At 40.3% G+C, this 22,234-nt stretch overlaps 1 protein-coding gene across 7 annotated transcripts in view; it reads left to right on the forward strand.

The window, feature by feature from the left end:
* The window catches only part of LOC119259072 (STAM-binding protein), a 57,762-nt gene extending 36,813 nt beyond the window's left edge, over positions 1 to 20,949 (forward strand). For 4 of the 7 annotated variants that reach the window (XM_037527639.2, XM_037527640.2, XM_037527638.2 and 1 more), the window contains exons 6-10: positions 1,181 to 1,305; positions 2,122 to 2,259; positions 7,119 to 7,231; positions 7,783 to 7,882; positions 9,511 to 10,880. In XM_037527639.2, coding sequence (XP_037383536.1) covers positions 1,181 to 1,305; positions 2,122 to 2,259; positions 7,119 to 7,231; positions 7,783 to 7,882; positions 9,511 to 9,567 — 533 coding nt within the window. In that variant the 3' untranslated portion in view covers positions 9,568 to 10,880. Of the gene's footprint in view, positions 1 to 1,180; positions 1,306 to 2,121; positions 2,260 to 7,118; positions 7,232 to 7,782; positions 7,883 to 9,510; positions 10,884 to 20,540 lie in introns of those variants that run through there. The other 3 variants (XR_005128397.2, XM_037527637.2, XM_037527641.2) reach the window with 3 other exon arrangements.
* Positions 20,950 to 22,234: the final 1,285 nt, after the last annotated feature.

Genomic DNA, 22,234 nt, shown 5'->3' on the forward strand with positions numbered 1-22,234 from the left:
GTAGGTTAGGGCTTGAGTCTTACTCATTTTTGTGTTCCCAATGGGCTGAGCCCACTGTCTAGTTAGTATATGCTCTGTAAGTGATTATTGAATTAGGAGGAAAGGTCTGTGCCAAACCTTAACTCAGAATCCTCAGATGCTGTCATCAGGCTGCAAGTCCACATCATTCCTCCTGTGACTTTGTTACCTCCACAGCAGTTCAGATCTTGCTGCCAGGTGTGCAGAAGCAGAACATCCCCTCTCACTTTTTTTTTCCCCATGAAAATGTAACTCTGAAAGATCCACACTAATGTCAGCCTGTTGGCACTCTCATCAGGTTTCTCCCTAGTGTTCAAGGACTAGTCTGTTCTTGGCAATCTGAAGCTGACTCATGAGCTACTTTGTTCATGCATGCTGTTTTTGAGACCCAGAATATGTTTTTTGTTGTTTTGTTTGGCATCTTAACTTTATTATAAATGAGTAGGTTCAGAAGTAGTTACCCATATTATTCTCTGCTACCTAGAATATATACCAGTGTATTTTTTTGAAAGTCATACTTTCTGAAATTCTTATCTGAGATAAAAGAGATAGAAGAAGTAAAAGAGGTTATATTTTAGTACTTTGTATTAGATTTTTTTTTAAAGATTGATTTATTTATGCATTCAAGAGCTGGGATACAGGCCAGAGATGTGGGGGGTGAGAGGATTCACCAGAGACAGTGGGGGGAACAGAACAGGCGGATTGACTGAAATACACTGCTGAGGGGAGCAGGGAGCGAGTCAGGAGGTCTACTGTGCCATTTGGGTAGCTCCCTGGCTGGCTGTAGTGGCTGTGAATAGCTTGATAGGTTGTGTCTTAACCCCTTGCACCACCAGGGAGGCCCCCTTTGTATTAGATTGGGACAGAGAACTATTGAGTAACTTAGAAACTTTCTTTTAAGTAGTTGTTTAGTCTTGTCTTAACTTCAATGATTAATCCTTGTTCTATTCTTGAAAGAATGTACACCGATTGCTATGGCCAGAGGTTGGAGAGGAGACTTCCATCCTTTTTGTTCTGCCATTAGAGTGAGATCCCCATTCACTGCCTGAAGTTGGGGGGACCCCAGTGATTTGGCATTGCTCTCTCAGCACAGCCAGCTCTGAGGTCTATTTGGGGAGGCTCCTTCCCAAATGGCCTTAGACTTTTCCCTTCTTCATTGTAGTTCCTACAATTGATGGGCTGCGTCACGTGGTTGTACCTGAAAGGCTCTGCCCTCAGTTTCTCCAGTTAGCCAGTGCCAACACTGCCCGGGGAGTGGAGACCTGTGGAATTCTCTGTGGAAAACTGGTAAAATTCAAACTCTTTCCTGAGCTGACACCATTTCTTCCCCTTTTGGTCTCCGATGATGCTCAGAGAAGAATTCCAGATTCAGTTACTCTGTCCAGATCCCTCTACAGAAGGAACTAGTGTCATTTTAAATTTGGAAACCCTTTATTTGATTTTTTTCAGAGTGCCTTAGATTGAATTGATTGATTGGATGCTAGTAGTAAGAAATACCTAATTCTTAATTTGGAGGGAAAAGCCAGTCATTCCCTGTATATCCTTTTTTGAACACCTGATTTATGGACCTGGGACCATAAAATATGTAAGGCATGTTGCATGTACCCACAAAACATATATAAAAGCATTTGGGAAAAATGAGAGATATACACCAAGAAATAAATAGCATGCAAAATAATAGGTACAATATGAGTACTAGGAATTTTGAGAAGGAAAGATCTTTGACTGGAGACATTTATAGAAGCCGTTACTAAAAGGATGAAAATAACTTAGAGAAACAGCGAGAGGGAAATTACTTTCTGCAAGAGCAGGGGAAAACAAATGGTATATCTGAAGTTCTCAAGAACCAAATTGGCTGTAGCAGGAAATTCCCACAGGGCTGTGGGCATCTACTGCTTTGTATTGTGCCCTAGGCAGTCTGTGTGAGCAGCCAAGGTTGGGAACCACTGAGGTGAGGGACTCTGGGAGCAGCAGATGACTCAGTAATCCCTTGGAGTGGGAAGGGCCTCCAATTGTATAGCTGTTGTAAATTTCCACTACCAAGATAGAGTGCAGTTGCATAAGTGCCAGGGAATTATCACAAGCTGTTTTCTTCTTTGACAGATGAGGAATGAATTTACCATTACCCACGTTCTCGTCCCCAAGCAAAGTGCTGGATCTGACTATTGCAACACCGAAAATGAAGAAGAACTTTTTCTCATACAGGATCAGCAGGGCCTCATCACATTGGGTTGGATTCATGTAAGCAATTCAAGCTCTCAGAGGACTAGCCTCCTCTTCTCTCATGATGTGTTCAACTCAATGCTCTTTCTGTCTCTTGGCAAAGTGAATCGTATCCAGATTATTTCCATAATTGTTTTTCCCACCATTGAATGCATGCTTGACTTGCCTAGCCTATTTGACTCCTTGTATTCCAGTATTGATATCTGAGAAGTACTTAGTGCTTTTTTTTTTTTAAATAAAAACAAACCTGTTTCCCTAAAGTCCCAATTTCCCTATGAATATGAATAGTGATGGGATGCTGGCCTAGATTATATGTGGACATTGTTATAGAAACTGTGCCTAAAAGGAATATAAATCAAAGTATTTTAAATGAACCACAGACATTAAGATGCTTGCATTTGGCCTTTATTAAAGCAGGATACTCCTTAATTCAAACCAAAGGGTGGCTAATATAGGTGATTTTCAAGAATCTGCATATCTTATTGCAATTTTCTGCTAATATTTAGGTAAAATATAATTCCATTCCTAAAGATTATTTCTATTCTTCAATCCCTCACTGATAGACCAAGCTGCTTTTCATGTTGTGTGACAGGGTTACCTACAAAGAGGTCAGCTCATTTCTGGTTTGGGAAGGTGACACATATTTGTATGTTAGAATTTGGGAAGTATTGACCTATGAGGCAGTCCCATGTGACTTTTTTTCAGAGCAATTATAGATAAATACTTGTCTTTTATTGTATAGCTCCCATTGTAATATATGGGGATATAAAATGTGTTCTTTATCTGCCAAGAGATACAAATTTGGATAAAATATGATTTTAGTGTCATAAGGGGGATTGGGCAAGTAGACAAGTAGTAACCCTTCACATGAGGCGAAACATGCAAACGCTTTAGAGGTACAAACGGTGGAATTCAGAGGAGAGAAGGCTCACAGTTAGTATGATTTGCTATCATTTGGACAAAATGGGCCAAGGGAAAGTCCCATCTGGAGGGTACAACTTTGGGATAGGTGGACTATGTTCCTGGAGGCTTGAGTAGTCCAATTTCCTGGGTTTTATGGTTCATATCAGGAAATAGTGGTCGATAAGCTTTTGAGCCGTGTTCTGGAGGATCTTGGGTAGACAGGCAGAATAGTTCTGCTTTTTAGTAATTGGAGATCTCCTAAGGGCTATTGTAATAGAACAGTGACATGATCAAAGTCATACTTCAGAAAATTTACCCTAGACATAGATTTAAGGTAGGGTTGAGCCAGGGAGACCACTTAAGACATTATAAAATCTAATGCTTAAGAGAGTTAGGGCGATGGCAGTGCATCTGGGAAGAAGACAAATATGGGAAAGTAAATAAGAGAAGAAGATGAGTAAAAGTCAGTGATGACTTAGAGATTTAGGGCCTGACTCATGGGGATGTCAGTAATCATCTCATGAATAGAAACAGACTCCAGGGAGAACTTCCTTTGGAAGTGAGGCAAAGGTGTGCTCGGGTCTGAGCATGTTGAATTTAAGGTACTGGTGGGACATTAAATCAGTGAGGTAGTTATTAGGCAGTTGGAAATATGGCTGGATCTTGGGAGCAAGGTTATTGTAAGAAAGAGATTGGGGAGTCCTCTGCATCGAGCTTACCCTGGAAGCTTTGGAACTGGGGGAGAGAGGAAAGCAAGAAGAGATTTACCAGTAGCTTGGCGAGCAGGCTACCTAGGAGAGTATAGTCAGTAATGAAGCAGAGATATCAGAGAAAGAAGAGGATAGTGTAAGGCATAGAAGCCAATGGAAGAGGAAGGTTTTAAGAAGAAATTTCAGGATGTTAACCATGCCACGCATTGGAGAGAGCTCTGAAGTGATAACTTGAACTAGCCTGTTGGATTTGATGAGGTCATTGATGACCTTGATTGAGGAGTTGTAGTGGTAAGAGTACATTATAAGGATTTAAGAAATAGTGGGGTTAGGGATTGTGATATAGTTAAATGTATACTAACCCTTTGAAGAGCCTAGCTCTACAGGAAAGGAAAGGAATGGGTGGTGGCTTAAGGAGTAGCTGCATTGAGAGAATGTTTGCTTGACTGTTTAGTATGAGAGGCTTGAACATATGTTTTGTTTTGATTTTGTTTTCTCAAAACCTTTATATTTGAAATATGACATACATAAGAAAGTACATAAACTAAAAGTACTCTTAATGAATCATTAAGCAAATATCTACATGTACACGGAACATAGTCAAGAAACAGAACCTTACCAGAAGCATGCTTCCCCCACACCACCACACTCCTGCCCAATCTCACGTCCTCCCAGGTACAGGCGGTCCCTTTCCTAACTTTTCTGGAATTCCTTTTCATTCTTTATAGTTTTGCTATCAGGCATCCCTAAACTCAGTAGTTCATTTTGCCTGGTTTTGAAGAAGCAAATGCATATGCTGAAGCACAAAAGAAGAAAGATGAGGCAGAGGTCCAAGTAAACTGAGAACTATGCACCCATGGAACCCACAGGAGCAGAAATAAGGAAAGCTGGAGGCCTGGAGCGCTGGTACAGATTGTTAGGATGTGTTCTATCTAGAAGTTGTCTCGATGGATTTAGGCATTCATCACCATCAGATCGCTGTGACCACCTTTGAGAGATCTACCTTGCTGACACCAAAACAGTCCTTTTTGATTCTACAAACTGGACCTGCAGTCAAATGCCCTATCCCCTCGACCTGGACCTGTGACATTCTGGACTAGTTCTGTTCTTAGTTATGACTGAATGTAATAATGTACAATAAATCACCCCTATTGTGTCTTAGCTGAAAGAAAAAAAAAAAGCAGATCATAAAGTTTGCTCAGATCTTAAAATTAGCAAGAGAATACAAACAGATTAATTCTTTCTACAGCATGTTTCCTGTGACCACTCTGCTCCTGTCCAGGTGCCCAGGCTGCCTTCAGCATTCACTCTCCTTGCTCCTTTTCACTCCCTTAGTATATCGCTTTCTCTTCATAAAAATAACCTTCCTGTCTCCCCAGCATGATGGACACAGTGGACATAACCATTCTTTTAAAAAACTCAAGTGAGAAGGAAAGGGGAAGAAGTTCTGTACAGTAGTTATAAGGGAGCAGAGGCTCAAGGGAATTTTTTTATTCACTTTAACAATTATTTATTGATCTCCTGCTGTGTGTCTCTCTGTTAAGTTTTTCTAGCTAACCCAACCTGAGATCAGAGGCCTTGATGGATTTGTGTTAGGCCTCTTCTCTTCCTAGTTGGAATTCTCAGCAGAAACCATGAGGTGAAAAGTGTTTGTACAAGCCTTTACTCCCTGGTAGCCTATAGGATCATATTATGAACAAGCAGAAACTCTTTTTCTCAAAATGTCATCTGGGTTCCTACATGGCCCCTGAGGACCTGTGCATGTATGTGCTTCCAACACTTGGCTGATGTGTCCCTGTGTAACAGATTTCTCCCCGAGTGAGCTGGTCACAGCATTTATAGAGGGGTGCTTCGCAGATGAAACTGCACATAATCAGTTAATCAGCTTAAAAAAGAAGAAAAAGAAAACTCCTTCTCTAGACTGCTATTTCTGGGACTGGGCCACAAGACCCTGTGCTTTTGACAAACTCCTCAGGAGCTTAATTTCTTTCTTTCTTTCTTTCTTTTTTTTTTTGTACAGCAGGTTTAAAAACACTAGTCAAGTATACTTATTTATATATTTTCTGTGCATTTCTGTCAGTGAGGTTGGAGGTCTTTTGTTTTAGGTTTGGGTTATTTGTTTTCTGTTCATGTTACCTTAGATCATACCCCCTTTAAAATGAACATGAGTCATTACATAGTTTTGCACATTTGTATACAAATAATGTGCTCAATAAAACATAGAATAATTGGAAACAAACTAGGTAAGCTGAATGCACATTTAGATGATGCTTTAGTTGTTTACCCTCAAATTTAAGTATCTTCAGCATTTCCCAAGCAAAACAGAGTCCTTTGTGAGATTTAACTGCCCACTGAAATCCCAGTCAGCCTCTGCTTCTTATATCTTCGGGTGACATGCTTTACTATAGGACAGCTTTAACCTTTTGCTGGTAAACTTTTTGCTATAGAGCTCCAGACTCATGGTTCACATTTTATTTTTTTAAAGATTTATTTATTTATGCATACAAGAACTGGGTACAGGCCAGTGGTGCGGGGGGCAGGGGTGAGAGGATTCACCAGAGACAGAGTGGGGAACAGAACAGGTGAGTTGACTAAAATACACTGCTGAGGGGAGCAGCGGGCAAACAGGAGAGGTCTGCTGTTCCATCTGCAGTGGCTGCAGATAGCTTCATAGTGCTGCGACTTAACCCCTTGCACCACCAGGGAGGCCCCTCATGGTTGACTTTTTTTTTTTTTTTTTTTTTTTTGTGGGACCCTCGCCGGTGGCCAGGGATCGAACTGGCACTGCAGAGGCTGCAGCAGCCTCGCAACCCAGTGCTCAACTGCTGTGCCACCAGGGGAGGCCCCCCTCATGCTTGACATTTTAACACCTCTGTCAGCAAGAAAAGTCATTCATATAACTGTCATTTGTTAAGTCCTTGACTTCTACCATGTTGAAGTATTATACCATCAGCAGGTACCACCTACACCAGAATGGGTGACTCCATTGTATAAAGACAGCTTGTGAGGAGTCAAAATGTCTTGGTCAGTTAGAAATTATAAGACTTCATATACTCATGTTAAACTATACTTGTTAAAATACTGGAAGGGAAGTTCACTGGTTATTGTGAACTTCTGGCTTACTCCACATGGCTAAAACTGGTTTTGTATTTGAAAAGCAGGTTGTGACTAGCTATTGAATGCTATTTGGCTCTGTCTCCCTTCGTGGGCCAGGACGACTGTGATCCCTTATAAAGGGGTCGCTGACTTTCTTTCTCTTCTCAGACTCATCCCACTCAGACTGCCTTTCTCTCCAGTGTTGACCTGCACACTCACTGCTCCTACCAGATGATGTTGCCAGAGTCTATAGCTATTGTTTGCTCCCCCAAGTTCCAGGAGTAAGTACATGGGAAGTGGTTCTAAGGGTTACAAGGAGAAGGTGGGGGAGGCGTGTCAAAGGAAAAGGTCTCTATCCTCCGGCTCTCTATAAAATATATAAATTGCTGGTCTTAATTGGCTGTTGCATAAGTCTTCCATTTAGGCACCATATCCTGTGCTTATTCAGAAATATATCTAAGCCATGACTTAGATGCTTCTCTAAGGACGGGACATAAGAAATTTGAAATGTTTGACTTGAAGCAGTAGGAATTTCTTTAAGTTGGTGACAGGTTAGAGACTTTCAAAATTAAGTAGATTATCTCAGAGTATTCTTTTTCATTCCAAATCCTGATATTTACTATGAATCCTCCCAGCAAAACTAGTGTGGCAATGGTGAGTCATTCTCTAATGATTCTCTCTAATCTGATTCATTCACCAAGAGGAGCCTATGAACCAGCATACTTTTGAAGCTGTCTCAGAATGAGCTCTGCCCTGGGGTGTGTGTGTGTGTGTTGGGGGTTGGCAGGGGGATATCTTTGCTTGATTCTAGGCCTACCTTTTCTTATTTCAGAACTGGGTTCTTTAAACTAACTGACCATGGACTAGAGGAGATTTCTTCCTGTCGCCAGAAAGGATTTCATCCACACAGCAAGGATCCACCTCTGTTCTGTGTATGTATCTATGTAGAAGAAATCAGGGCTGTGTCTTAAGCCAGGAGGACAGTCAGAACTGAGGAGGTGCCATGTCCACATAGAAAATGAAACTTGTCAGTTACCTTTTCAAATCTTCCTAATAAGGATATATATGGGAAGCAGTATGGGATAGGAATGGATTTAAGTCTTAGCCTTGCCATTTAATGTCTATGCTTTGTTCAGACTATTTAACCATCCTAAGCCTCAGCATTCTCATCTGTAAATGGGGTTGATAATTTAAAAAATGTAAGCAATAATATCTATTTTTAGGGTTATTGAGAGAATTAAATGAGTTAATGTGCAGTAGCTGGGTTATTAAATGTTGGTTTTCTTCATCAACTTCAGTTTGCCAAGCCTGTGCTTCAACAAGAGGTTTGAATTCAAAGATTTCACTTTAGATAAAATATATTTGATTCTTGAATTTTGCTTAGATAATAAAGATTTTATGACCTTAAGAAGTTGTTTTTTCCCCTAAGTTGTATTTTGTGAATAAAAAAGTTTCAGTGACTGATAAGATCAGTATGTCTCAGTGTGCCCCTTAAATCTAATGTAATCTGATGCTGGCCATGGAGGTTTTTGTGTGTGTGTGTGTTTTTGTACGGCAGGGGGAGGAGGCTTCATGGAAAAAGGACTCAGAATCTTGTCACATAAAAGGAACTAGGGATGTTTAGAAGAGAAATTTAAGAATTAGAAGAGAAATCCGAGAATCAGAGAGAATCTGAGAACTGACTTTAAGGATTGCTGCATACAAGGGAATGGGGTATATTTCATGAGGCTCTCCAGAATTAAAACTCAGGCTCAGGGAGTAACAATTTTCTGCTGAGTTTGAGAAAGAACTTTCTGACAGATCTGTTCAAAGATAAGTTAGTCTTCATTGGAATGTAATAAATGTCTAAGTGCCAATATGTTGAAACACATATGTGTTGAATGCACAATTCCCCCCAAATGCCCAGGTTTTCAGTGATAAAGATTCCTTTTCATGCCCAGAGTGAGCATTTCCATGTGAGAGAAGGTGTACTTTATTATCTGGTTGACATAATAACCCCAAAAGCTGTAATGAATGCAGCAATTCTTTTAAATAAATGTATATTTTATGAATCATGCTAGGATATAATACATTTGAAAAATAAAGCTATATAGGCTGATGTAGCTTCAGGCTACAGGTAGTAATTTTTGGAAGTAATGAGTCCCAGGCCCCAAACCATAATGCCATTTAAGTAGCAGCCCGGCTTCCAAGCTGGGAACTACTAGCCAGAATGAGCTTCCCCCCCCCAACCCCCAGAATGAACATTTTAATCAAGGAGTTGTGTTTTATTTTAATTTATGATTTAGGGTGTAACCCAGAGGTGCAGGGGGTGAGAGGATTCACCAGAGACGCAGTGCAGGGCAGAACAGGCAGATCTACTGAAATACACTGCCGAGGGGAGCAGCGGGCGAGAGACAGGAGAGGTCTGCTGTGCCATGTGGGATTGAGCTGCTGTGGCCGTGGATAGCTTCATAGTGCTGAGACTTAACCCCTTGCTCCAGCAGGGAGGCCCTATAAGGAGTTTTTTAAAAAGACTGTGGAATTTTCCAGGACTTTCACTTTCTTTTTTTTTCTGTTGCAGAGCTGCAGCCACGTGACTGTCGTGGAAAGAGCAGTGACCATCACAGACCTCCGATGAGAGTTTGACTCCAAGAACTATAAAACCGTATCAGTGTACTGTAGCCCCTTAATTTAAATATTCCAAAAAGCTCTGGAAACTTTTTTACACAGACTAGAAAGTGAGTATCACCTTGCGGGGAGAACTGATTTTTCTGTTTCTGGTTTGAAAAGTAATAATTGAATATATTTTTAGGCAAGTCTCAAAAATAGCATCATCACACTACAGTAACTTTTTAGTGTGCCTATGATTAAGAAATAAGTTGAAAGAATGGTATAAGTGAACACTCATATACCCTCCATGCTAGAATCACCAGTTGTTAATGTGTTTTTCCTCTCGCTGTCCTTCTAATTTTTCTCCCAACTTGTTTGTGTACCTTTGGACTAATTAAGGGCATCTATGCAGAACTTTGGAAGCCATTTAGAAAATCTTTGGGTTTTCCCATGGTTGATGGCAATATTAATGAAGCTTATTACAAGGGTGAGGAACACATATCTGACTAGAAGATGGCAGTTGAAAACCCTGAAGAATGATCTTGTCAGGAATTATTGTTACTTAACAAATATTTCAGGATATTTTTTTCCACCACAATAAAATTTAAAATAACGTGTGTGTGTATGTGTGTGTGTGTAAGTGTGCACACGCGTGCGTGCATGCGCTCTAGAATCATCTCTTAGAGCAAGAATTGTCTAAACAGGCTAACTGAAAGGCCTGGTTGTTTGGAGAAAGGTGAGGATATAATGGAACTGGAGATGTACTGACATTGAACTATGTCCCAGTTCACTTTTAATCGTCTAATGTTTTTTGTCTGCCTGTTGCTGTCTTCTGGGGGTGTGAAGTCATCTCTATTCCTTTGGTGCTGTCTCAAGTGGGTCATTCCATTCACTTCCTCCTTAGGCCCTAAAAACTTTCAACTGAACATAAGAGAGTATTTGAAGTGTCAGGTTATACTCCAAATAAATCATTACAGTCCCTAGCTGTCACTACACCCTATTAATTTTAATTGTATTGGCTTTTCTTTTCTGACTTAAGCACATCTAGGAAGGTATTTGAAGCTGCAACTGCTTCTGTATTTTTCTTTCTATCAACTGTGTTCTAATTTCTATCATTAGTGTTCTAATGTGGCCTAGAAATAATGGTATTGTTTATGACACCTGGACTGAGATCAGGAGAGTAATGCCTTGGATAATAGAGAACAATGATTTTATAGCAAAGTTTTATGGGGGAGAGGGAGAAATCTGAATGTATGAAGTTTGGCTTCAGTTTTAGATTTATGTTGAATATATTCAATCTTTATTGCTTAGGTTAGTGGCCTTTGAACTTTTCCTGAAAGGACCATGTCTGTATTTTTCTCTTAAGTTCTTTTTTTTTTTTTTTAAGATTTATTATTTATTTATTTATACAAGCACTGGGTACAGTCAGAAGCGCGGGAGGGTGAGAGAATTCACCAGAGCCAGAGTGGGGAACAGAACAGGCAGACTGATGAAAATACACTGCTGAGGGGAGCAGCGGGCAGCAGGAGAGGTCTGCGCACCCTGTGGGACCCTTGCCGGTGGCCGGGGATCGAACCGGCGCTGCAGAGGCTGCGGGCAGCTTCGCAGCACAGCACTCAACCGCTGCGCCACCAGGGGAGGCCCTCTCTTGAGTTCTTAACTCCTAAGATGTCAGAAAATTTTAATTCTGCAGTTTTGATAAGGTGGGACTATGAGGCCAAGTGGGTGTGGATATCCAGAGCTGTTCAAGTACCATGCTTACCTGCTGGGCTGAGTGGGGAAAGAGAGGAAACCACTGACTGCATCCCATCTAGCTTCAGAGGCACAGATCCTCCAAAGTGCCACTGCCAGGTACAGAGAATGGTGATGCCCCTTAGCTGAGGGGCAGGGCAGGGCTGCATTTTTTCATATAATCACTTTCATCTAATCCTACTTAAGTGCAACCAAAGAGAAAGAAGAGACCATTATGCCTTTATAGTGCTTTCTCAGGCTCCAGACCCTTAAGGCAGCATGGAGAAATATTCTCTAGTGGGGCCAGTGTTGTGGTGGATATTTGTTGTTTGAGAGGCCAGTGTTTCATCTTTCATTTTGGCATCCCAAAATTTAAAATCACAATGCATATCCCCTTTGACTGTTTATCACTTCTGGGTTTCAGTTACCCTGGTGGAAGGAGAAAATTTTCATGTGGAGATTAAGAGGAAGGAGACAGTTGAGGGTAAAAATCTAATCAAGAAGGTACAGTGACTCCTGGTCTATTTCACATAGATTTTGAGGACAGTTTTAGGACCAGACCACTAGACATTGTTCCCCAGAAAACAGTTTGTCAATTGTTGGTATTGTGCGTCCTGACACACACCCCCAACCCCCATATCTCCGTGTTGGGTTTGGAGAACAGTTTGTCCAGGGATCTTTCAAGCCCATTAGCTCAGAGTGGAACTTCTTAAGCAAAGGTTCATTTGTTTTTGTGAGGAGCTTTTCTTGAGGCACTGAGAAGACCTGTTTGGATTAGGACAATTGGAACATCATCCTCCCAAGAAAAAATGCCAGGTTGAACATTTAAGACTTTGCTCCTTCGCCTAGCTGTTCACTCACCAGCATGTCACTTAAATTCTCAAATTTCTTTAAATGTGGTCATTCTAATATGCTTACCTCGAATGAGGGCAGAGTGAATCCTTATACAACTATGAGAATTATAAGATGCCTAAACCTTGAGGTATTTGTTTGCTGTATCTCTTGAACTGTTAGAGCTGAGGAGCCATTTTGTCAGCATACAGACCTCTACCCTAGCCAGCTTCTAGCTAAAGAACTTTCAGGCAGGTTCATATTCTTATAATTAGCTGGGCCCCAACTCCAAATATCTTTTCTAGTCTGCCTTGATGTTCTGAGCCAGAAACTGAGAACCTCAAGAAGCAGAAGAACCATCTCAAATTTCTATTCTTTTTCCTAAATCCTAGTGCAGAGCAACAAACTAGAGATTGAACCTAAAGAGATTGCATCTAAAGAGATCGCACCATCTCATTGAGCCTTTGTCTCTACCCCAGTTTTGTTGTTCTTTTTCTTGATATGAAAAAAGAAGAAAAGAACTTTGACCCTCTTCACAGTCCTCTTGAGGAAGGTTTCTTAAGAAAGTCCTCATTCACTCTTCTGCACTGTTGGTGGGAGTGCAAACTGGTCCAACCACTATGGAGAGCTGTGTGGAGATTTCTGGACCCACTAAACATAGAGCTTCGGGCCTCCCCGGTGGCGCAGCGGTTGATCGCTGGGTTGCGAGGCTGCCCTCAGCCTCTGCAGCGCCGGTTTGATCCCCGGCTGCTCCCCGGCCACCGGAGGGGGGTCCCACATGGCGCGCAGACCTCTTCCTGCCACCCGCTGCTCCCCTCAGCGGTGTACTTCGGTCCTTCTGCCTGCTCTGCTCCCCGCTCTGGCTCTGGTGAATTCTCTCACCCTCCCACGCTTCTGACTGTACCCAGTGCTTGTATAAATAAATAAATAAATAAATAAATCTTTAAAAAATAAATAAATAAATAAATAAACATAGAGCTTCCATATGATCCAGCAATTCCACTCCTAGGTATTTACCCAAAGGACACAGAAACATCAATTCCAAAGAACACCTGCACCCCTATGTTTATAGCAGCACTGTTTACAATAGCTAAGCTTTGGAAACAGCCCAAATGCCCAAAAACAGATGACTGGATCAAGAAGATGTGGTACATATATACCATGGAATATTACTCAGCATTCAAAAAAGATAAACACATGCAATTGGCAGCAACATGGATGGCGCTGGAAGGGATCATGCTCAGCGAAATAAGCCAGAAAGAAAAAGAAAAATACCGGATGGTCTCACTCATAGCAGGAATCTAGAAAACTTAAATAAGGGACCAGGAAAATGAATAGCTATAAGAAAGTGAAAATCAAAATCAACAAAAAACTATGAACCAGAGACACTCTTTTGGGGGGTGGGGGGCGGGAGGGGAGGGATTGGGGTCAGAATGGGGGGGTTGCAATTGTATGGGGAATATAAAAATAAAATTTATTACTAAAAAAAATAAAAGGAAAAAGAATGAAGAAAGACTTAAAAAAAAAAGTCCTTATTCCTTAATTCAGGGTTGCATTTTGGTTAACCTTAGCCTACTTGGGTTAGAAACAGGGCCTTATGTTGATAACATGTGCCCAATGTCATGCATTGTGCTTGTTAGATCCAGAATCCATTCTGTCACTGCATAACCATGGGATCTTATGTCATTTAGGGCTTGCTTCAAGTTCTTCGTCCCCTTGTGGTGTTCTCTCACTGATAACTTCACTCCAAGAGCTTCCTTCTATGGCATTTATGGCCGGTTTCCCTCAATTTTGTGTGTGAAGGTGTGCAGGTTGTTTTCCATTTTTCTGTGTTTTCTTATTATGTAAGTCTGAACTATCATGTAAACTCTAAGGGTGTGGATTGTGTTTGTTTTCTAGCACTGTGTTGAGTGCTTTTCAGTCAGTTTAGCACTTCCTTCTTCCTTTTGCTTAGCCCTTTCTTGAAACAGTGTCCGTGGTGTTGAATCAGATGTTAGGGAGCCAACTGGACAATAACTCTTTGACTTAGACATTGTATCTTTGACCTGTGCTGCCATCCTCGTGTCACCCAGTACCAAAGGTCTTCATATGAGCATGTTATGGACAAGTGCTTTCAACAATGGGAGTCAAATTTGAGCTTCTCTTCCAGCTGCCTGGACAGATGGTCGAGTGTCAGCAAGGTGTTGGGTGGTCAGGGAAGATGTGCCACCAATGAAGTCTGAAAGGGGGAGATCAGAGAGTGGAGAGGAGATCAGAGGATAGTGAAACCACTATCTTACACAGAAGCCCTAGGAGGCAGCAATATAAAGCGGAGGTGGATTGTACCAAATGACTCAGAAGAGAATTTCTAGGCTAAGGACCAGTGTGAGTCCAGGGGATCTGGCAGTTAGCAGAAGTTTCCCTGATTCCCTGACAATTCCATCTAAAACAACTCCACCAAACTCCACAACATCTTTCTTCTTTACTGTCTGAATAGTATTATCATTAGTTAAAATTGTCCTGTTTGTTTTTTCCTAGTTTATGTAAACTATACTCCTTGAGAACAGCACTTTGTTTACGCTTGTGCTCTCAGCTCCCAGAATAGTACCTGACATTTGATAGGATAGTAGTAAGTGTATAGATGTGTCCAAAACCATTCAGCTAGGAAGTGAAAAAGCTTTTCTTAGGGAGAGGGAAGGGAGGGACAGAAAACAGAGCAGTAAATGTACATAAATTCTGAATAATGATTTTAAAGATTATACAATTTTAAATTTAACAAGTTAATCATAGGAGGTTGCTTCTTAGGTCAGGGAAAAAAAGCATATTAAAAAAACTGTATAGGGCCTCCCCGGTGGCGCAGCGGTTGAGCACTGGGTTGCGAAGCTGCCCGCAGCCTCTGCAGCGCCGGTTCGATCCCCGGCTGCTCCCCGGCCACCAGAGGAGGGTCCCACATGGCGCACAGACCTCTCCTGCCGCCCGCTGCTCCCCTCAGCAGTGTACTTCGGTCCTTCTGCCTGCTCTGCTCCCTGCTCTGGCTCTGGTGAATTCTCTCACCCTCCCGCGCTTCTGACTGTACCCAGTGCATGTATAAACAAAACAAACAAATAAATAAATAAATAAAACATGCCTCTATATAAAAACAAAACAAAAAAAAAACTGTATACATTTGTCTTCTGTTTATTTTTTTTAATATTTATTTATTTATGCATACAAGAGCTGGGGTACAGGCCAGAGGTGCCCGGGGTGAGAGGATTCACCAGAGACAGAGTGAGGAACAGAACAGGCAGATTGACTGAAGTACACTGCTGAGGGGAGTAGCAGGCAAGGCAGGAGAGGTCTGCTGAGCCATGTAGGTTTCTCCCTGGCCGGCTGGAAATTGAACTCATGCTGCAGAGGCTGTGGATTGCTTCATATTGCCGTGCTTAACCCCCTGCGCCACCAGGGAGGCCCCATTTGTCTTCTATTTAGAGATGAATAATAATGCAGCATCACAAATTAAAACTTCTGGCTAGCCTAGAGAAAAGGAAATTAGAACCTTGAATGCTTTAGTTATTTAATAAAAAAGAATCAAAAAATGTGAATTAAACACTTGACTCTAATTAAAATAAAAAATAACAAAATATGCTAGGAAAACCCGGAGGAAAGAAAAATATTAATGCAGAAATCACTGAACTTAACAGGAAAATTGGCCATTACATTCATAATGTTATGCTCTGAAAAAGCAATAAAATAGCCAAAGAGGAAAAGAAAATCATGCAAATTAGAAATGAAAAGGGGGATATAAAATGCACATTATAAGAAAGTCCTGTATATAACTAGGCTAATTAATTGCTATTCAATGAAATAGATGATGTTCTGATGAAAAATTTAAACGTGAATAAAACCAAAATAATCTTCAGATAAATGGAAGACTTGAAAGGCGAATAATTAAAAAAAGATGTGGAAAAAGTACATTATCTCCATATACTTTTATGAATGAGCTCTCACTTTCATGAAACAGATTCTCATGCCTTTTGTTATTGTGATAAAATAAATCATGTAACAAAATTTACTGCCATTTTTAAGTGTACAGTGCAGTAGTGTACTCACATTGTAAAACAGATCTTCAGAACTTATGTGACACTCTACCCATTGCACATCTCCCCTTTCCCCCAACTCCCAGCCTCTGGCAAGCACCCTTCTAGTAGTGTTTCTGAATTTGACTTCTTAGATACCACATATAAACAGAATCTACAATATTTTTCTTTTTGTGACTGGCTTATTTTACTTAGCATAATATGCTCAAGGTTCATCCATACTGTAATATGTAACAGGGTTTGTTTCCTTTGTAAGATTGGATAATATGCCATATGTATGTGCCACATTTTGTTTTCCCATTCATCAGTTGATTGACACTTGGGTAGCCTCTACTTACTTGGCTATTATAAATAATGCTGTGGACATAGGTATGCAGATATGTCTTGCTGTTTTAACTGTTGTGGAGCATAGGAAAATAACACCACTTAATTCATTTTTGCAAACACAACCTAATAAATTGTGAACACGTACATACACACTGCACACCAATCTCTGTTAGATAAGGCAAAGATCCTTTTTAAAAAGCACTAAAAAATTCATCAATATATTAAAAGAATAATATGTGACAACTTGCAGAATTTATTTTGCATTCCCATTTAGAACTGGTCCATAAACAGTGGTGGACTGGCATGGCAGCCTAGGTTTGCCTGACTCCAGAGCCCACGATTCATTTGGTAGATTTCAAGATGATGATGGCCCCATAAAATCAGTCCACTGATACCTACTGTGAAATTACAGAAGTAGGTCAAAGTAAAAAAATCAAGGGAGTCATAAATAATGGTAAAGTATTGGAGGATGAAAATCAACATTTATTCTTTATTTTGAAAACTTCCCAATGAATTAAGAAAGAAGATAGTTTCATTAACATGGTAAAATGTGTCTTCCGAAACAACACCCAGCATCATCCTTCTATAACATTTTCAGGGACAAGAAATACCCATTACTGTTTGTCCAACGCAAGTAGTATCGAACTTCTCCCTTAGGCCCAGGAAAAAGATAGACGTAATCTCAGCTGTTGTGGGAATTCTTTCTGGGGAGGGTGAGATTGGGGAAAGAAATCCTGGGAAACAAATCCTATTTCTAGCTACTCTTATTGAAAAGTATCCTGAAAAGATAATCTAGCCAATGTAATGAAACAGGATAAAGTGTTTCCTGTTAGAAAGGAGGGACAGTTTTGGCTGCAAACTACTTAGAAATCTGAAAATGATCCTAAAATTGGTTAGAACTGTAAGAAAGTGCAGCAAAGTTGCTAAAAGCTATACATATGACATATCTTTATAAATTTTTGTTTTTCTAAAATAACTTTTTGTACAGGTAATAACCAGTTGTGATTGGGGTAAAAATCTCATTCATCTGAGCCCATAAAATGGCCTTCAAAACCTATAAAATACCTTGGAACAAAGTTAGCAGGAATTGTATAAGTTTTATATGATGAAAACTTCTACGTTTTATAGAGGGACATGAAGAAAATAAATGAAAAGACAGATATACTGTATTCCCCATGAGTGGAAGATAATCCTTTAAAGATAGCTATTTCTTCTTTAATTAATTCATAAATTTAAATGCAAGTGTACACAAAATCTCATTTTTTTAACCTGAAAAGTTTCTAAATTTAATATGGAATAAGAGAAATGTGCATTTTTTTATTTTATTTTATTTTTTTAATTTTTTTTTTTTTTCGAGTCAGGGTCTCGCTATGTTGCCCAGGCTGGAGTGCAGTGGCTATTCACAGGCGCGATCCCACTACTGATCAGCACGGGAGTTTTGACCTGCTCCGTTTCCGACCTGGGCCGGTTCACCCCTCCTTAGGCAACCTGGTGGTCCCCCGCTCCCGGGAGGTCACCATATTGATGCCGAACTTAGTGCGGACACCCGATCCGCATAGCGCACTGCAGCCCAGAACTCCTGGACTCAAGCGATCCTCCTGCCTCTGCCTCCCGAGTAGCTGGGACTACAGGCGCGCGCCACCACGCCCGGCTGTGCATTTTTTTAATTGAAAGAAGAACAGTGAGGAAAATTGTATTACCAGATAATTATTAGTATAAACCTTTCAGTTAAAATAATATCAAACTGAAGGAGGATTAGATTAAGAATTAGCAAACTTTATTATTGAAGGAGGTAAGAGAGGAAGTTGCTGGAAGGCCATAGTGTGTGGTGTCAGACTTCCAAACCCACAGTCAACCACAATGAAATACAGCCTTTCTAAAATATACAGATACGGGCCTCCCTGGTGGTGCAGGTGGATGAGCGCTGCACTGTGAAGCTCTCTGCAGTCTCTGCAGTGCGTTTGATCCCAGCTGGCTGGGGAAAATCCCACATGGTGAAGCAGACCTCTCCTGTCTCACCCGCAGTTCCCCTCAGCAGTGTATTTCTTCAGTCTGCCTGTTCTGTTCCACGCTCTGTCTCCAGTGAATTCTCTCACCCTCACACACATCTAGCCTGTACCCTGGTTCTTGCATAAAATAAAATAAAATTGCATAAAAATAAATAAATCTTTAAAAAAATAAATAAAATATAAAGATACATGTGTGCTTAAAAACAGAAGGAAATATAATAAAATACTAGAGTTAGTTATTATTAGGTGATGTAATTAAAGAATATTATTCTTTTTTCCCCTTCTGTACATTCTTAAACTTTTGCAAATATTCTACAAAGAACATGTATTGCTTTTATAATTGACAGAAAAGATAATGCCTACTATATTCAGAAACCAAAGCTCCACTGCCCCTTCAATGTGGGAATTCAGCCAAGATCGTATTCTTGGACAGCATTAGTGAAAGAGACTAGGGAACACTCTTGGGTGCAGCAGCAGAACATGTCATATATGGAAACCTTCCACGAGGATGATCTCAGCATTGGAACCAATTCAACATAAACCTTGCTTGCAAGAGTTAGAGATCTTTGGACAAAACCTGGAGGGTGGAGAGCCAAAAAAGAACTGACCTAAGGAAGAGAGAACTGCTGGGCTTTAGGCCTGAAGAACTTTTGTCTATCCGCCTGGGCTTAACAGGTCTCTTAGATCAGTTTCTAGGGCAGGATTTCTTTCCCCAATCTCACCCTCTCCAGAAAGAATTCCCACAACAGCCAGGGTTATGTCTTTTTCCTGGGCCTGAGTGAGAAGTGTGATATTACTTGTGTTGGACAAACAGTAATGGGTATTCGTGGATGAAAGAAGTGGAAACATAATGTGCAATAAAATAAGTCTATTCTTAGATAATCCTCAGTCCTTATGTATAGTTAGTTTCCTTACCCCAGCAGTCTTCACCTCACTTTGCCTTAAAAAAAAAAAAAAAGTCAAATGGCATCATACTAAAGCACAATTGCATCAAAATATTGCCAATGCCAGCTACAGTATTAACCACTCTGCAACATTGAACAGCTCTCAACACCTCTACCTGCCATGCTTAGACATCCATGTCTAGAACTTCTCTCACCTACTTTTCTCCATCTTTTCCATGATTCAGGAGTGTTTAAATTATTTTTAATTGCATCATGGAAGACTCAATAAATTCACACAAATATATTAATTCCCAGCCCTCATGTTACTCTGTAAACACAAGGCGTCTGATTATGGCCCTTGGAACTTCAGCATGGCCTACAAAGAGCCCATATAATGAGAATAGAATCTTGTTTTAATTTGACTGTCTTTCATTGCACTAACAAAACTCAATTCCAACTGCTGTTCAGGTACAGTTGGATCCAGTGCCTATTGTCATAAAGACTCATTTTGTAGTCCTCTATTGGCTCATATACTCAGAATTTGTTCATTTGTTTTTTTCAAATATGATAGCTTTAATGGTTGTAGCTTTATATCCAGCAGGAAAAAGAATTTCTGTGTCCAACAGTTCCAACAAAAGTCCAGGAATTAAGTCATTGAGCCATGTCTGTGTCATAAGTTCATCTTTGGATCAGTCACGGTGGCCACAGGAATGTAATGCTCTGATTGGCCAGCCCTGGGTCATATGTCTATATCTCCCAACTGAACCATAGGCACTGAGAGTAGGGGAGCATCCATTCTCCCAAGAAAAATGATGGGGTTAGCAATAGAAAGAGAGTGGATGCTGGGCAGGCAAAAGCAATAGATGTCTATAGTAGGTAACAAAACTAGTGCCTACCTTCATCGCTGTGGACAATGAACAGGCTAATAAAATAAAGGGGAACCACTGGTTTTAGATAATAGCGCCCACACTATGAGGTAGTAACCCTTTCATTTCCAGAAAGGTGGGTCAATACCTCATTTATTCCCAGTTTTGGGCAATTCATTTAATTAGCATCCCAGAATGGGTCATTATTCCATTTAGTTTGCATTTATTAAGCGCCTGTACTGTACAGAACAATGATTAAAGTACACAGGAAGTAGACACTATGTTCTTTGTTTTCAAGGAACAAATCGTGGAGTAAGATAAAGGAGTCAGATTCCCATGAAATAGCCCAAGAGCAATTCCTTCATAATTGATGAGTACACACAGGATGAGCACCAACTACGCACGGCTGTTGAGGGAACACAAGTAAGGGAGAAGTGAATGTTTTCATTTTAATGTATTTATACTCCACCTGTATAATTTAATTATACTCTGTAAGTTATTTGTACTCCACATTTAAGTCCTTCAACAAGTATTTACTCTGCTTATTAAATGCCAAACCCAACACACTGGAGTCTGAATGCCTAATAGAAAGGTTTTCCAGGATATATAAAATATTACAAAGAGAAAATAAATTGATCATGGGAGCAAAGGAATATAGGAATACAGGATGCAACAAAATGGATCCAGTAATAGAGCAAAATATGTAATCTGATCATTTACAGGCCCATCATAAATGGGCTATGTGACATGTGATGTCATAAATACTTTAAACATCTGTACAATGAACTCAAGCAGCACAAAGAAGGTCAAGTTTTCCATATAAAAGATAGCATCTCATGTAGTACAAGTAAAGCACAACATGTAGTACAAGTAATTCTGCTGGAACTTGGATGGGTAGGGGGTGGGGCGGGATAGTGCAGCTTAACCTAGGGATATATTCTCCTTATCTGTGCACTCAGACAGCATGGATTTAAAACAACTCTGAGTTTTTCTTTGGTGTCATTTTAATAAATATTTATAACAGTGAACTTGGAATTATAAATTTTTGGCAAGTTCCTGGGTTACAGCTGCCATTCGTTTCCAGTGGCTAAGTAAAAACCAAGACACTCAGCTTCCAAACTGGTTTTGTTTTGACTTAACACAGCTCACTAAGGTGGGGCCGGAGAACTCATGGCCCACTTATATACAACCATTCCCACTTTACACCAGAAAAGGGACTTGCAGGAGCCAAAAGGGTATCTGTAAAAAATTCAGGGAACCAAGTTTTAGAGAGCGTGGTTATGCTCTTCTATATAAATTTGGGGAAAATTCAGGCACATCTACCTAGGTTTAGCACTACAGTGTCCCATTAGTAGCCCTTCTTTCTGTCTGTAATTAGGTAGTCAGATTTGTTGTATATAGACCATTCCTTGTCCAGAAAAATAAAGAAAAAAAGATCTCTCTTTTTCTTATAGCAAAGGGCTATGCAACCACCTCATCCAAAGATAGTATCACATTTTTTTTTTTTAATGAGTGGAAAAGTACTGGTGTTAGAGCTCAGCCCAGATCAGCCCTCAGGAAAGCTGTTCATCCCTCCCCCATCCCCACACCGCCCCTTCTGGCTCAGGAAGTAGAATGGCAGTGCCAAATTAATTCATCCATGGCCCAGACTGAGGAAAGGTTAAAAACAGTTGCAAATAATTTGATAGAATTCTTGCCACTGTAGGACAAAACTGATCACAGTCTACCTGTGGTAAAATTGTTGTTTTAAGCCCATCTGGTCCTTATGTCAAATGCTGATCTAAGAATTTTGGGTTTGCACAACTTGTTGAACAACTGGCATAGAATTTGAGTAGAATAACCAATAAAAAAATAGAGTTAATTTGAGTTAGAGGAGGCATAGATTGTCCTTATACAAGAAGATAAACTGGACTCTGGGTCTAATCATACAGAGCTAATTCCAAAGAGTAAATAAATAGATGATAAGCACAATCAACACATAAAACGCAGGAT

The sequence above is a fragment of the Talpa occidentalis genome, unplaced genomic scaffold (assembly GCF_014898055.3).
Source record: "Talpa occidentalis isolate TD23 unplaced genomic scaffold, MPIMG_talOcc4v2.1 talOcc4.5, whole genome shotgun sequence".
Taxonomy (NCBI): Eukaryota; Metazoa; Chordata; class Mammalia; order Eulipotyphla; family Talpidae; genus Talpa; species Talpa occidentalis.